Source organism: Prunus dulcis, chromosome 2 (genome assembly GCF_902201215.1).
Source record: "Prunus dulcis chromosome 2, ALMONDv2, whole genome shotgun sequence".
In the NCBI taxonomy this organism is placed as follows: domain Eukaryota; kingdom Viridiplantae; phylum Streptophyta; class Magnoliopsida; order Rosales; family Rosaceae; genus Prunus; species Prunus dulcis.
The window spans coordinates 18,406,675-18,420,444 of NC_047651.1; the positions used below are offsets into that span (position 1 = coordinate 18,406,675).

The 13,770-nt window shown below is 35.3% G+C and overlaps 3 protein-coding genes across 3 annotated transcripts; 2 read left to right on the forward strand and 1 right to left on the reverse strand.

The window, feature by feature from the left end:
• Positions 1–4,053: 4,053 nt before the first annotated feature.
• On the forward strand, positions 4,054–6,011 carry LOC117619077 (putative anthocyanidin reductase). Its single transcript, XM_034348901.1, has 5 exons — positions 4,054–4,239; positions 4,345–4,514; positions 4,762–4,974; positions 5,262–5,632; positions 5,737–6,011. The coding sequence occupies exons 1-4, from the start codon at positions 4,128–4,130 to the stop codon at positions 5,385–5,387; spliced, it is 621 nt and encodes a 206-aa protein (XP_034204792.1). The 5' UTR covers positions 4,054–4,127; the 3' UTR covers positions 5,388–5,632; positions 5,737–6,011.
• On the forward strand, positions 5,391–5,902 carry LOC117618310 (anthocyanidin reductase ((2S)-flavan-3-ol-forming)-like). The gene is made up of 2 exons (XM_034347901.1): positions 5,391–5,632; positions 5,737–5,902. The coding sequence occupies exons 1-2, from the start codon at positions 5,391–5,393 to the stop codon at positions 5,900–5,902; spliced, it is 408 nt and encodes a 135-aa protein (XP_034203792.1).
• LOC117619076 (probable WRKY transcription factor 46) lies at positions 5,973–8,747 on the reverse strand. Its single transcript, XM_034348900.1, has 3 exons — positions 7,884–8,747; positions 7,648–7,776; positions 5,973–6,931 (listed from the first exon to the last, which is right to left on the reverse strand). The coding sequence occupies exons 1-3, from the start codon at positions 8,198–8,200 to the stop codon at positions 6,301–6,303; spliced, it is 1,077 nt and encodes a 358-aa protein (XP_034204791.1). The 5' UTR covers positions 8,201–8,747; the 3' UTR covers positions 5,973–6,300.
• Between the last annotated feature and the right edge of the window lie 5,023 nt (positions 8,748–13,770).

The following is a 13,770-nucleotide window of genomic DNA, read 5'->3' on the forward strand; positions in this document are numbered from 1 at the left end:
CACACCCTTGAGTGTTGCTGTGTTTATTTGTCAGCTTACAAGCAGTGCAATTGAGTACCAATCACTGAGATTTCTAGAGGAATTACTTGGGAAAATTCCAATCATACACATCGATGATGTTTGCGATGCTCATATCTTCTGCATCGAGAATCCTTCGATAAACGGTAGATTTTTATGTGCAAGCTCGTCTGTTTCATCTGCAGAAATTGCTAGTTACTACCAGCAACATTACCCCAAACTTCAAGTGAAGCCAGAGTAAGTAGCTGATCTTTTTACTTTATTTTGTCTTAGCTATATCAATTTTTTAAGATTAAATTTCAAGCTTAAACAACAAGAATCTGGAATTGGGTTTCAGGTATTTGGATGGACCAACAAGAGAAATTGGCTTGGGTTCTACAAAGCTTATTGAGAAGGGTTTTGTATACAAATATGATACCAAGACGATATTAGAAGATTGCATCAAGTGTGCAAAGACAAGGGGTGTCCCTGGCCTCTAAGATCAACTGGTCCAAGAAGGTCTTGTAGTTTATGAGTTTTTTTACGTATACTATTAGAATTGGATCTCAAATTTCAATTTAGGTTTTTGTAACTTACCATCCTGGTTTTTGCTGCTCTGCTCAGCTGTGTTTTTAAACTAGTTGGAACCTGCGGTTTGCATTATTTGCAGGTACAAATTAGTTTAGCTATCCATCACCTTTCAAAACAAGACAACCTCCCATTAATGGGTTCATTTATCTACCCCATAAATGCATGAATCATTTATCAAAAGGACAATACATGAACTTTCTTGAGAAATACATGAATTTGTCGGGTCCTCATCTCCATTCAAAGAGACGGGTTGCGTTGGATTTAATGATTATGCAGGAATTATTTTTTGATTATGCGGGAATCAGTACTAAGGCCATCTCCAACCATGTTGGGGCTAAACTCAAATTTCCACCCTCTAAAATACAACTATTCATGTATTTTTAGGACTCAAAATTTTTTTTCCTTCAACCTTGCAGACTCATAATTTGAGTCCGCAACTTTATTAAATTGTTTAAGAATGATTAATCCTTAAATTTTTTTTTTGTCATTAATTTTTCTTGACATTATTTTTGTTTCAACATTTGTGAATTAATTTTCTAAAGATTTTAATCTAAAAAAATTAAAATTCCATAAACATAACATTTTTTTTTCGCTTAAAATTAAAATGAGAATGATTGTAGAGTTTGAAAGTGGGATCTCATTTAGAAAAATTAAAAATATTATTTTAACCCTTTGATTTTAATTTTGATCATTGAATCTTCTTTTTCTCGTTAAAAATCAAGTTGAAAAAAATATGGGCTGTTTATATCTATTTGACAAAGCTTGAAAAATGACAAAAAATTGGTTCCCATTGCTTTACATGTGATCAGCTTTTAAAGGCTCCAAAAGATTATATAAAGAAATAAAAAAAGAACAAGTAGATGCATAATTGGTTTTCAAAGGGAGCTGTTGGATTCCAACGTCCCTTTGATGTGAGCCTTCCACGTGTCCAGCAAATTTGCTTTGTCTTGTCATTCCTTCACATGCTGCACAAGTTGGCTTCGACTTGGGGCCCATGGAAATTCCACCCGGACTGGAAAGTTGGGCCAAATTCCACCCAAGATTTCAGTCTGACCCAAATTACCACCCCTCATTATACATGGTTGGAGAAGGTTATTGGGGCTATAATCCTAACATTTGGGCTTGGCCCTCATGGTTGGAGATGACCTAACAACACTCTCTTAATAAAAAGTTTACCAAACGCCAAATTATTTTCTCTCACAGTAAATCTGACATCGATTATTTTCACAGCACAGCAATGCCAATCTGGCCCTAACAATACTAATATTATTCCCAACTTAATCACTTAAAAAGCCTAGTAGGTATGAGGTTTTATCATAAAAGGTCTCAGTGATATTAGTAGTGTAACCATTCATTATATCTTGTATTTTATTTAGTTAAGTTTCCGATGTGGGACTTATATTCTTCAACACATATATGGTAATTGATGTCCTGTCTTTCAATACTTTATAAATGCGTTATTATTCCCATTGACATGTGAAACTCACCTAAATGCCACTGAAAACATGCGAATACATCTAAAGCAATACATTTGGTCATCTCCAATCATGTTGGGGTTAAACTCAAATTTGCACCCTCCAAAATAAAACTATTCATGTATTTTTAGGACTCAAAATTTTTTTTTTTCCTCAAACCTTGCAAACTCATAATTTGAGTCCGCAACTTTATTAAATTGTTTAAGAATGATTAACCCCTAATTTTTTTTTTCTCATTAATTTTTCTTGACATTTTTTTTGTTTCAACATTCGTGATTTAATTTTCTAAACATTTTAACTTAAAAAAAATTAAAATTCCAAAACATAATAGAATTTCACTTAAAAATAAAAACAAGTACAACACCATAAGTATGTCCGGAATAATTTGAACCCTTCATTAAAGCCATTGCCATAATTGTCTTCTATTTTTACTTTTACTTTTACTTCATTGGATTCATTTATCCTCATTCAATAATGTTCTAAACTTTTGCCCAACTCCACTTGTGTTCTTCAATTATTTTCTGAACGCTCATCCCCTCTTGTCTTGTTTAAATCATGTTTTGAACCATTGCTCAACTTTGTCCATCTCACTTTATTGGATTCCCTTATCTTCCCTATCTTTTCCTATCTTCATTAAATTATTTTCTAAACCATTTCCCATCTTGTCTTGTTTCAATTATGTTCTGAACCATTGCTCATATTTGTTCATCTCACTTTATTGAATTCCCTTATCTTTCCCTATCTTTTCCTATCTTCATTTAATTATTTTCAAACATCTAGGTCATCTCATTCTCTTGTCTATTTAAGAAGTGTTATTCTATCGAATTGATCACACAATCTCCTTCAATCTCATTCTCCTTCTTACGTGGGAAGACTATACGAAATTTCTTCAATGATGATTCTAATGATGATGACCTTCATCAACAGAGGGTTGCAATGGCCGTTCAACACCATACGTTTTTGTTGGAGCAAAATGCTCAACAATCCAAACATGGTGGTTATGTTGTAGGCCGTGAATACAAAAATCGGAAGAGAGAAAAACATCATAAGAGTCTCATGGAGGACTACTTTAGTGAAAGACAACTTTATCCCCCAGTGGACTTTCGTAGGCGGTTCCACATGAGAAGAGAGCTTTTCTATCGCATCTTGAATGATGTTGTTGCACATGAGCCATATTGATCGTTGATGTAAAATATAACTGTTGGAATAAAAAATAATAATAAAAACAGCACAACTTTTGAATTTTTAGCGTTTGGAATCAACTTGTACAAGGCTGCCAGCTGTGTCGCACCACTTTGCTAGCCAGACAGCAAAGCTGTCATGCAGGGCCCAGCAACTTTTCTTCTTCACATGGGCTTCCAAGTCAAAAAAAAAAAAAGAAAAAAAAAGTGAAGTTTGGGCCCCACATAAAATACCAGTCCATGCAAAACTTGGACTGGAATTTCACCCCAAATTTAACATTTCTCAAATTTTCACCCCTCAAAATACATAAGCTGAAAATTTGGATTTCCACCTCTTGGATTGGAGATGGCCTTAACATCTTGATTGTGAATGATAGACTTCATTATAGGACATGTTCCATGCTTTGCTTGCTAAGAGACTTGTAGCTTATTATTAGTTTGTGCAAAACTCACTAGGAAGGGCACTATTGACCACAAGTAAAGGCACTAGGTATATTACCGGCCAAATGAAGGCAGTGTAATCACTTTCTTGCGTTTGAGTTTGAATTCATTCCTCGTGTATTTAGAGCAGTTTAAAATATCATACACTTCAAAACCCAAAATGGTGCCAAAGCTTTGGCAATAATGTTCAGTATTATAAGTCTAAACAAACAGACAATCTTTAAATTAAAAAAATATCCTGTGATCATAATCAAGAACATTGTCTGAAGTTTTGTGCAATTCCACGTGTCCTCATATACCCCTTGGAACATTTGCCGGCCTAATAGCTTAGATTGTCCTATAAATCACAACTTATAAAGTCAAACCATAACATCAAACATAGCAGACTAGAGCCACAGAAATAATTATTGGATTCGATTGGCTAAGTTGCTCTGATTTGGAAATGGAGAACACCAAGGTTTGTGTTACAGGAGGCTCAAGCTACCTTGGCTCTTCTCTTGTCAAAAGGCTCTTAGAGAAAGGATACACTGTCCATGCAACACTCAGAAATCTGGGTTATCTTCTCTCTCTCTCTCTCTCTCTCTCTCTCTCTCTCCCCTCCCGCCTCTGCTTCTCTCTAACTTCCATATATTTATGGTGAATATATTTGTGATGTGCAGGTGATCCATTTAAAGTGGGGCTTCTCAAGGGTCTTCCAAATGCACAGGAGAGATTAAGATTGTTTGAAGCAGATATATATAATCCTTATGAGTTTGAGCCAGCAATCCAAGGCTGCAAATATATCTTCCACTTGGCTACCCCTTTGCAGCATGAGCCCAAGGACACTCAGGTTTGCTTGTTCTTTAACTAGAAACTCTGAGAAGGGGTCAAAGAATTGTTAATTTCTTATGCTTCTGCCATCTGATTCAGAAAGTACTAGTGTTTAGATTGAGATTGCATCAATGCTGACCAAATACAATCACCTTAAAATAGTGTACCAGCAGCCGTTTGATTGAATCCAACGGCTGTAAACTATTGCAATGCAGACGTAAAGAGTTCCCTAATGCCACAGTTTGTTTTGTTTGCTATTGAAATAGTTCAAAAACACTTCTGAGGCTGCAGTTTCTGGGCTTAACAGCATAGTGAGGTCTTGCATCAAATCAGGCACCGTAAAACGACTCATTTACACAGCCTCTGTGGTGGCTGCAGCACCAATCAAAGACTCTGGAAATGGCTTCCAAAAATATATGGACGAGTCCTGCTGGACTCCTCTCAATCTCTTATATCCTCTTGCCAATCAAACATTGATGGTAAGCATCAAAGTTATTGAAGTTACGAAACTTTAATGGTTAAATTGAGTTGCGTTATATTGCCAGCCGTATATGTATGTGTATGTGGGTGTGAGAAGAAATCTCAGCCATTGATGAGTGTGAGACTCATTGTATTGTGTCATACACCCACGCACGACTGACACTAGTGTATCCATTCTTTAAGAATGAAATTATCAATTATTTGTTTAGCACATTACTTTTTTAAAATAAATAAATAAATAAATAAACAATCTAAAAAGTGGGTAATATCTTAATATGTATTGTAGGATTATACACACTCAAAGACCCTTTCTGAGAAAGAAGTGCTCAGGCACATTAGCAGTGAGCTTGAAGTAGTCAGCATTGCCTGTGGCCTTGTGGGAGGGGACACCCTTCTCTCTGTTATGCCTTAAAGCATGGGGTTGCTCATTTCACAAATCGCAAGTGATGAAAGGAGGTACCAAATGCTGAGATTTTTGGAGGACTTGTTGGGTAAAGTTCCAATTGTGCACATTGAAGATGTTTGTGAGGCACACATACTATGCATAGGGAAGCCCTGCATCAGTGGCAGATTTCTATGTACCAGTGCATATTTGTCATCTGCAAAAATAGCATCTCACTGGAAAAAATATCACCCAGATATCATAATAGCTGAAGAGTAAGTTATTAATTTACTATACATACAATTATTGGGAAAGTTTACAAGATTTTGGCCTCTATGGTTAAACCCTAACAGAGGATTTTGTTCATGTTTTGTTTCAGGTTTGTGGAAGATTTAGGGAGAGAAATTGTTTGGGGTTCCACAAAGCTAGAGAAAATCGGATTCGAGTACAAATTTGATGCCAAGGTGATATTGGATGAGACTCTAAAGTGGGCACAAAAGATGGGCGAGTTTGGTTCCAGCCAAGAAATTATTGTATCCAAGTAATGACCGTGCCAAACAAAGTGCTTGCCTTTGATAAGTCTCTTGTGCCAGTTAAAAAGATGAAGATTTAATCTTATTATCTCAAGGAACACCAGCACCACTGATTTCAGAATATTGAAAATCTAGAACAGTTTAATTCGATCAGGAATGGAATTTTATTTGTTACAATCAGAAGAACTAATCCTCTTGGACCAAAGAATTTACAAATCAATGAGACTGGAAGTGAGGAAAACGTAAACTAAAGACACACATAGAAACAGTAACTAGCACACTACATCTAGAATTTAACTACCTAGGCAGCGGAAAACTCTCTCTTCACAAGCATCATTTCCTTCTCTCTGCTTTTTTTTTTTTTTTTTTTTTTTTTTTCTCCCTCTCTCTTTCTAAAGGGTGAGGGAAAGTTATGACTCGTAAGCAAAACTTTCTGGGTTTTCAAAATGGTGAAAATCCAAATCATCAAGTGAGAAACCAAAATCCCCAATTGGTGAGTTGGTCACTGAAGTTGGGGCTGAGATGATCTCACTGAGACCAGATTCTGAAGTCTGCACATAATCAAGGCCAAGTCCGAAACTGCTCATTTGGCACGGTGACACTGCCTGCAAGTAGTCTGGTTCAAATGTTGCTGCTGGAGATGCAAATGCGGGAGAATAGCCATCCATCAAAGTTGCACAGAAAATATGGTCTCCGACATTTTCAGGTTCAATTAGTGTAGAAGGGAAGGAAAATGATGGAAATATATCATCTTCCCTTGTGTCCAAATCCTCAGTTTTAACTCTAAGCCCTGCCCCAAAACCGAAAGACATCTCTTGTGATGCTTTTGGTTTTTCAGCTTCTCGGGTTGCATTTTGATTTCCTGTTGAAGCTTGTTTAGCTAGAGATAATGCTGATGACCTGGCTAACTGAAGGACTTGGCTACAAGTATGTTCTCCTCTGTAGGTTACCACCATGGTTGATGGGTCTGCATCTGCCTTTTGAACTTGCTTGGTGGCTAAACAACCCTGCGTGCCGCGATGTGTGCATCTGTAGTAGCCTCTGCAATGCAAAGAAAACAAAAACCTGTTTTTTGAGAAATATGGGACATGAACATAATTCATATGAACATCTCTGCAAATCTTACATGCAATTTAGACCAAATTCATCAACAGTGAAATGTTACATGACATTTTCTTCACTAAATATCAACATGGTCCCGGTTGAACTAAACCAAACTTAACACAAGATGCCAATAGGACCCGTTTTGGGAGTTGGACCGGTTGCCAGGACATGTCGTTTTTATTTTTAATGCTAAAAGGTACTGTCTAGGCTGAAGAATTGTCAATCCTGGAGGCCAAACAAAAAAACACAAACAAGAGTGAATTGATTTAAAGACTGCTAACTGCTGGAGCTAGATACATTCACCTTTAGACAAGTTCCAAGTACTTTTTGTCTTCATTATGCCAGTTGTGAAAGAAGAAGGAAAAAAAAAAAAAAGAGGAAAAAAAAGCCTCTTCATCGCAGCAATAATAAGAACTGTAATTTTTCATGCGCTGCATATATTTGAGGACATGAGCTGATGTCTGACCAATGATTAATCAGGCTCATGTGATAAATAGAAAAAGGTATTTTTCACTATGAGCAAAATAGAGACTTCACTGGCGGAGCATCCAATCCAACCACTGGTGGTTTTTGTGTTATTTTATTTGTATTAATTATGTAAATTGCACATGTAATGGTTCAAACTTCAAACTTTAAAGACTAAAAGTTCTCACCTTGGATAGGTAGCTCCAAGGATATCCTTTTGGCCATATTTTCTCCAACTGTAGCCATCATCAAGACTCCCATCTAGCCCTGTTCCAGAGAAAACCTTCACTTCTTCAGTCCACCTGGGCATTGTTTTCCTGCAACACAGAAATCCCAACAGTCAAAATCAGATCAATTTCAACCATAATTAGGCTAATCCAAAATTGCCTTCATTAATAAAATTAAAATCCAAGTTAAAAAATACCTTTTCTTGAAGACATTTTTGTTCTTGCAATCTTGGTCAGAGATCTCACTCATTGGGCTGCCATTGCCAAATGAAGTAGGTGATTCCAACATGGTGTTAGGGATGTGGTTAGACTCTCCATCAGAACCAACATCCCTTTTGAGCAGTGAGAGTGCCTTTTCATAGGAAAATAGTATTTTTGAAATCAGAAAGTCTCTTTTTTCTTGGGATGCAGAAGGGTGAAGATAGTTCATAAGCTGCTTTGCCAGCTCCTTCCCTTGGGTTAGCTCACTGGTTAGAGTCTTTTGCTCCCACTCCATGTTCTTCCTCTTCTCCATTTAGAAATGTGAACCAGAAAATGGTTCAAGTACTATATACTTGAACAAGTGCAAGTATTGAGCAGAAGGATTAAAATTGAGGTAGAATTTAGATCATATCAAGGCAAAGTTTCACACTTTGAATGTTAGGAGCAAGGAAAATAACCAATCAGAAGCCACAAACATAGAACTAGCTAGCTGAAAGAAGTAAAATTGGCTGAATGTGAGAGTGGTTTTGATCAGAAACACCAAAGCTCCAATTGAAGATTGATGGATAGTTTGCTTAAGTAGTAAGAGAGGGAGATTGCTTAAGTAGGGAGAGAGAGAGAGAGAGAGAGAGAGAGAGAGAGAGAGAGTTGTAAATTAATGAAGAAAGTAGAGGGCGAAGCTAAGGTAGCTATGTTATGCAGAGAAGGGAAATGTGTGCCTTGTTTTCTTTATGAAAGTGTGAGGAAGAGGGGGATGGATATAAGGGGCTGGAAAGGAGATGGAAAAGAGACAGATTTGACTCAAGAAAACCAATTAATTAATTTGATTTTTTTTTTTTTTTTTCTCACAAGTAGACTAGTTTTCTGGTGATGATCAACTTGGTTAGTGTAGACAAGAGAGAGAGAGAGAGAGAGGTCCATTGCTGACCAATTCAACCCCAACAACAATTCACTATACTCACAAAAACCATTTCTCTCTCTGTCTCTCTCTAGTAGTGATCAGTGAGCGACTACGCGGAAGGAGGAACCGAAGATTCTAGGTCTTATCCTCTGGCCTTAATTAATCTCTGACTTTACAATAACTTTTTTCTTACGAAAATGAAAAAACAAAACGTGATTGTTCTTTTTTTCTTTCTTTTAGCGTGTTATCAATTAACACTATGTAGAAAATCAATAATCTATATAATTGATAACATTAGAAGTATCAATAACATACTGAATTGGATGCATGAAATCGACTAACTGACTTAATTCATATTTATTAGGTAATTTTGTTACCTATAATAATAGCGGTTGCAGTCTTATTTATTTATTTAATAAATAGAACAAAATAGAGGGAGAGAGAGAGAGTAGTGGTATATGACGTAATGTGAAAAGCTTAAGCTTACGTTGATGTTGATAGATAATGGAGTAAGGGAGGGCCACGCGCGCACACAGATATGAACTGCCCACTTGAACACTACTTTATTTCTTTTATCTACTAAATATATTCGACTCTTCATCAAACGATCAAATTAAAATATTACTTGCGATTGGAACAGATTCTTAATCTATTGTTATATCATTATCATATGTTCTTTATTTTGGAGTTCTCTAACTAACTGCTGTGTTCACACCTTATATCTTTCTCCAATTTTGTGTTCACACCTTAGATTTTGAAAGTTCTTATGTACAACAAATGTATTTATTATCGCTTTAAAATCAAATCTTGTGACTAATACATGAGAAATTGTTGTGAGCTAAACGTCGTTGTACTTTCTGTTTTAGGTAAATTCGGTCGCGTTGAAATTCAATCACGAAGAAACTAACTAAAAACTAATATAAGTCGAGAAATATTATCAAATTCTTTAAACACAAAACAACTCACAAAATTTGAGGTCCAGATCCTTTAAGTTTTTCCTTAAGAGGGTAAATTATGACATGTTTGAGAGTGTTTCTGCTTATAAGTGCTTTTGGATCACCAAAATGTTTTTCAGAGAAACATCTAATAGATGCTTCTTCAGGAAGCACTTTGAAATTTTAATAATTTTTTTGACATTCTTCTAAAAAACCGCTTATGAATAGAAATGATTCATTCTTACAAAAATATTCTCAAACTAGCCCTTACTATCTCTAACTTAACCACATAAATTTCGTCGAGGATGCCCATAAACTCATATGAATAAATATCGATTTAGAGACAATTAGCACAACTCTTCACAAGAAGTTGTAAAAACGTTGTATTTTGGTCCTATATGCATGATTTTTCTTATTTCTTTTTAAAATTGTCATCTCAACTTTTTGTTACCAATCACCACGTCAAAGAACTTTTCTTGGGTCAGTAGAAGATGGAATGTGCACAAACTTTTATATATGGCTCAGAGCATGAGTTTATAACTTTGTAATACTTTGAAAAATGGTAATCCGTCCAAAGAGATTCAGCAAATTGAAAATGAAAGAATGCCATTTTCCTATAAATTATGAGTTTCGGCTTTTTCACTATTTTTATTTATTTATTTATCTATCTGCTAGATTGCTGGCATTCTTCCAAAGTTTTGTACTCTTTTATTCCTCTTAGATATCACATGCTAAAACCTCTTTTTGCCAGGGAATAAAAAGTTTTTTGGTTTTTATGCTTGTAGGCCTCCTGTGTTGCTCAAATCAGATATGCCTTTTTCTTTTTAGGGAAATTTGGATGTTAATTGTATAGGCTTGTGAAAGTGGGAAAATTGTAAGTCTCCATCTAGCCCAACATGTGCCTTTTTCCCTTTTTACGTCTCAATTATTTGCATTTTAATACTCATATATATATATATATATATATCCACTAGTAAAAAGAAAAAAACTTTAAGTATATTTTTAATCAAAAAATTTTGTTTTTTTGGTAAAAAAAATTTAGAAGGAGATTGACTACTTTCACCACTAGCGTCAGGCAAACCCACAACCTCGAAATAAAAGGTTAGATAGACATCTTAGAAATAAAATTAAAATATATTTATTTTCCATTCATTTATTTATATTTGTGTCACTATTTTCAGGTTAGGGATGAAGGTAAAATACAAGATAATGATGACTCCTTCAAATTTTTAATTTTAATACTTTTGAATTCATAATATTTTGTTTTATATATGGAGATGGTATTGTTTACATATGACTTGAGATTTGAAATTCTATTTAAGAGGTATTTACAACGCTTTTTTGTCTTTTTGTGACGGACTTTTCATGTCGCTAAACGCCAATTTTTTTTTTTTGTAGTGAGAGTGGCCTCTTTTATTTATTTTGCTATCTGGTTGGTTTCTTGTTTTTTTGTTCTTTTCCACGTACTGACAAAACGCATTTCTAAGATATTCTTCTTCTTCGCATTTCTATGCTAACCACCATTTCATCGAAGAAAAACAACTGAGCCATCACTAACATGAATATCTGAATTAACAAACTCATAAATGAAAGGAAAAAAAAAAAATTGTGTTCTCCGAAGAATGGTAGTTATAACTGAAAAGAAAGTATCTTCAGAAGAAAATGATGTGAGTTGGAAGCACTGCATTATTTGTCTAACAAACTGGTTCAAAGTAATAATTTTATTCTTTTGATGGGAAAGCATGTGGTGATTACTTCTATTTCATTTCTGATTTGGCTTGCAATTAGGGAATCGCAAAGCTTAGGGTAAGATGCCATTGCCAACATTAATGACCCCGTTGCAATAGTTCAACTGTTTACTCTTTCTCTCCTCTTGGTTCTATTAAATCCCAAATTGTCGTTAGCTCGTTGCGAAGAAAATAAGCACTTCAAATTTGAAATTTGTTTCAACATTTACCGCAAAGTTAAGAGTTAGTTGGTAATTTTGAATCGACTTAATCGCGTTGATGTGTACATCACTTGCGTAATTATCAGGACTAAGTCGCAAGATCTTGACATGATTTAGATTCGGAAAAGATAATCTTTGAATCTACGGACTAGCAGATTGAATGTCGGCTGTCTACATCGCATTTTCTAAGTTACTGGACCGCATTCAAATTTACTGAGCAACTTTTTCAAAACTTTCCGTTCCTGTCAATATCAAAAAGAGACTAAAACCGAGTGAGTATAAATTTCCAAGAACCTGCCAAGTGATTGTGCAGAAAGAGAGGAAGAGCGAAAAGAAGCATGAACTTTGTTGGGTCCCTTACAACTCTCCAGTTCTTTATATTTTGGGTCATGATGCAAACCGTGTGGGGCTTCTTCTGTTTTTTTCTTCTGAGCTCGTGCTATTTTTTCTTTATTATTATTTTTTAATTTTCTTTGGGTTTCTGGGTTGGGATTTAACCAAGTCAAAAGCTAAAAGCGTTATAATTATGTCAGGGGAGAAAGAGACATAGCCCCCGATGAACAAGTTCTGCCACTCGGTTTCAAAGACTCAGTCAGAGTATTCAAGGGGTTCATGTTGGTTCTTTCATCTGTAGGAGATTTTAATGTTTAATTTCATTAATTCATTGAATAGGAAAACGACTGTGTATATTCAACAACCATATGATAACACCTGTGCAACTCTAAACCTAGCAAACTATAGAAGTGATTAGGTAAATTATGAAGATCCCAATTTTTTTTGTCCTAGTCTATGTGGTAGTTGATAGGCTCAACAAATCATCACATTCAGATATGGGTTTATCAAATTTGGCTAGAGCGGATGTGCTCCCCATTCTGCATCTGAGTTCGAATCTCACTCTTCATAATTTAGATTAGATTAAAGTAAAATATCACTTGTATTAAAAAAAATCATCACATTGAAAACATAAATGTGTCGTAAAAAATCATCACATTGAAAACTAAAAAGTAAAATCAAATTATATGACTAGTAACGCAGTATTAGTAATTCCCGAAATTCGATAGAAAAAGAAAACACCATTGCTATGGGAAAACATGATAAAATAGACTCTTTCCAATAGTTGTTGCCTTGCTTTCTTCCCTAGTCAATAAAGACACCTTTCCTTCTCCTTTTCTTTCACAACCTTTGGGAAAATGGAAATGACTTTATCATCTTAAATGGAGAGCCAACACAAGCTTAATTGTGATTTTCTTTTTGTATAATATCATTTTTTTCTTCTTTCCAAATGTGAAAAGGATTGGTAAAAGGGGCGGGGCGCCAAGATCACTTCGGGCGTGGCTTTCACTCCTCCTCTAGTGCTAACACCATTGGTCAAATAAACATATTTGGAAAGCAAAGTTCAAATATGCAGCATACACGTGTTATAATATAAATGAATGATACCCCACATGTCACAATAATTTTCCTGAATTTTTAGCCCCATCTATCCAAGAGCATGAATCCCCCAAATACCCAGACCAGAAAAAGAAAGGAAAACCTACTGACCAATTTGTGTTCATGGATTAGAGGAATACCTATTCTGGGTTCAAATTTTATTTTCTTTGTAAGCCCACAACACTTATTGCTATCTCTGTCATCTTGACAGGCCTGGTTTGTGGCCCAGACCTTTCTTATAGCATTCATATGTGTCCTAACCTGCCAACTGCTCAATGCTCCGTCGTTTGGCTTCACACAATGGGTTCTGTGCTCCTATTTTTGGACATTGTCTTTGGCCCTCGGGCTCCAATCCCCATGTGGTAAATCTAGTGGTGTAAAAATATCTCAATGAAATACTAACAATAACAGTTCAATTTAATGGGACAGATTCTCCATTTTATTGAAGAAAATCATAAGTTTTATAGACGACATTTGTTGAGTTGAGAGGAAATATTTTTTTCAAATTAAACTATATAATTAACAATTTTTATCCGAACCACATATATCATGCGATCATTTTTTGAAATGTTACCGTTTAATGAGACTCAATTCTTTTTTGATTGAAGAAAATCATGAGTTTTATAGACGATATTTGTTGAGAGGAATAATTTTTTCCAAATTAAACT

Excerpts from the sequence above, each read along its gene's own strand:
- LOC117618310 (XM_034347901.1), top strand. The coding sequence starts at position 5,391 with ATGGGGTTGCTCATTTCACAAATCGCAAGTGATGAAAGGAGGTACCAA. Across the intron at positions 5,633-5,736 it reads GATATCATAATAGCTGAAGA|GTTTGTGGAAGATTTAGGGA; the intron begins GTAAGTTATTAA and ends GTTTTGTTTCAG.
- LOC117619077 (XM_034348901.1), top strand. The coding sequence starts at position 4,128 with ATGGAGAACACCAAGGTTTGTGTTACAGGAGGCTCAAGCTACCTTGGC. Across the intron at positions 4,515-4,761 it reads ATGAGCCCAAGGACACTCAG|TTCAAAAACACTTCTGAGGC; the intron begins GTTTGCTTGTTC and ends CTATTGAAATAG. Across the intron at positions 4,975-5,261 it reads TTGCCAATCAAACATTGATG|GATTATACACACTCAAAGAC; the intron begins GTAAGCATCAAA and ends TATGTATTGTAG.
- LOC117619076 (XM_034348900.1), bottom strand. The coding sequence starts at position 8,200 with ATGGAGAAGAGGAAGAACATGGAGTGGGAGCAAAAGACTCTAACCAGT. Across the intron at positions 7,777-7,883 it reads AAAAATGTCTTCAAGAAAAG|GAAAACAATGCCCAGGTGGA; the intron begins GTATTTTTTAAC and ends TCTGTGTTGCAG. Across the intron at positions 6,932-7,647 it reads CTTGGAGCTACCTATCCAAG|AGGCTACTACAGATGCACAC; the intron begins GTGAGAACTTTT and ends TTTGCATTGCAG.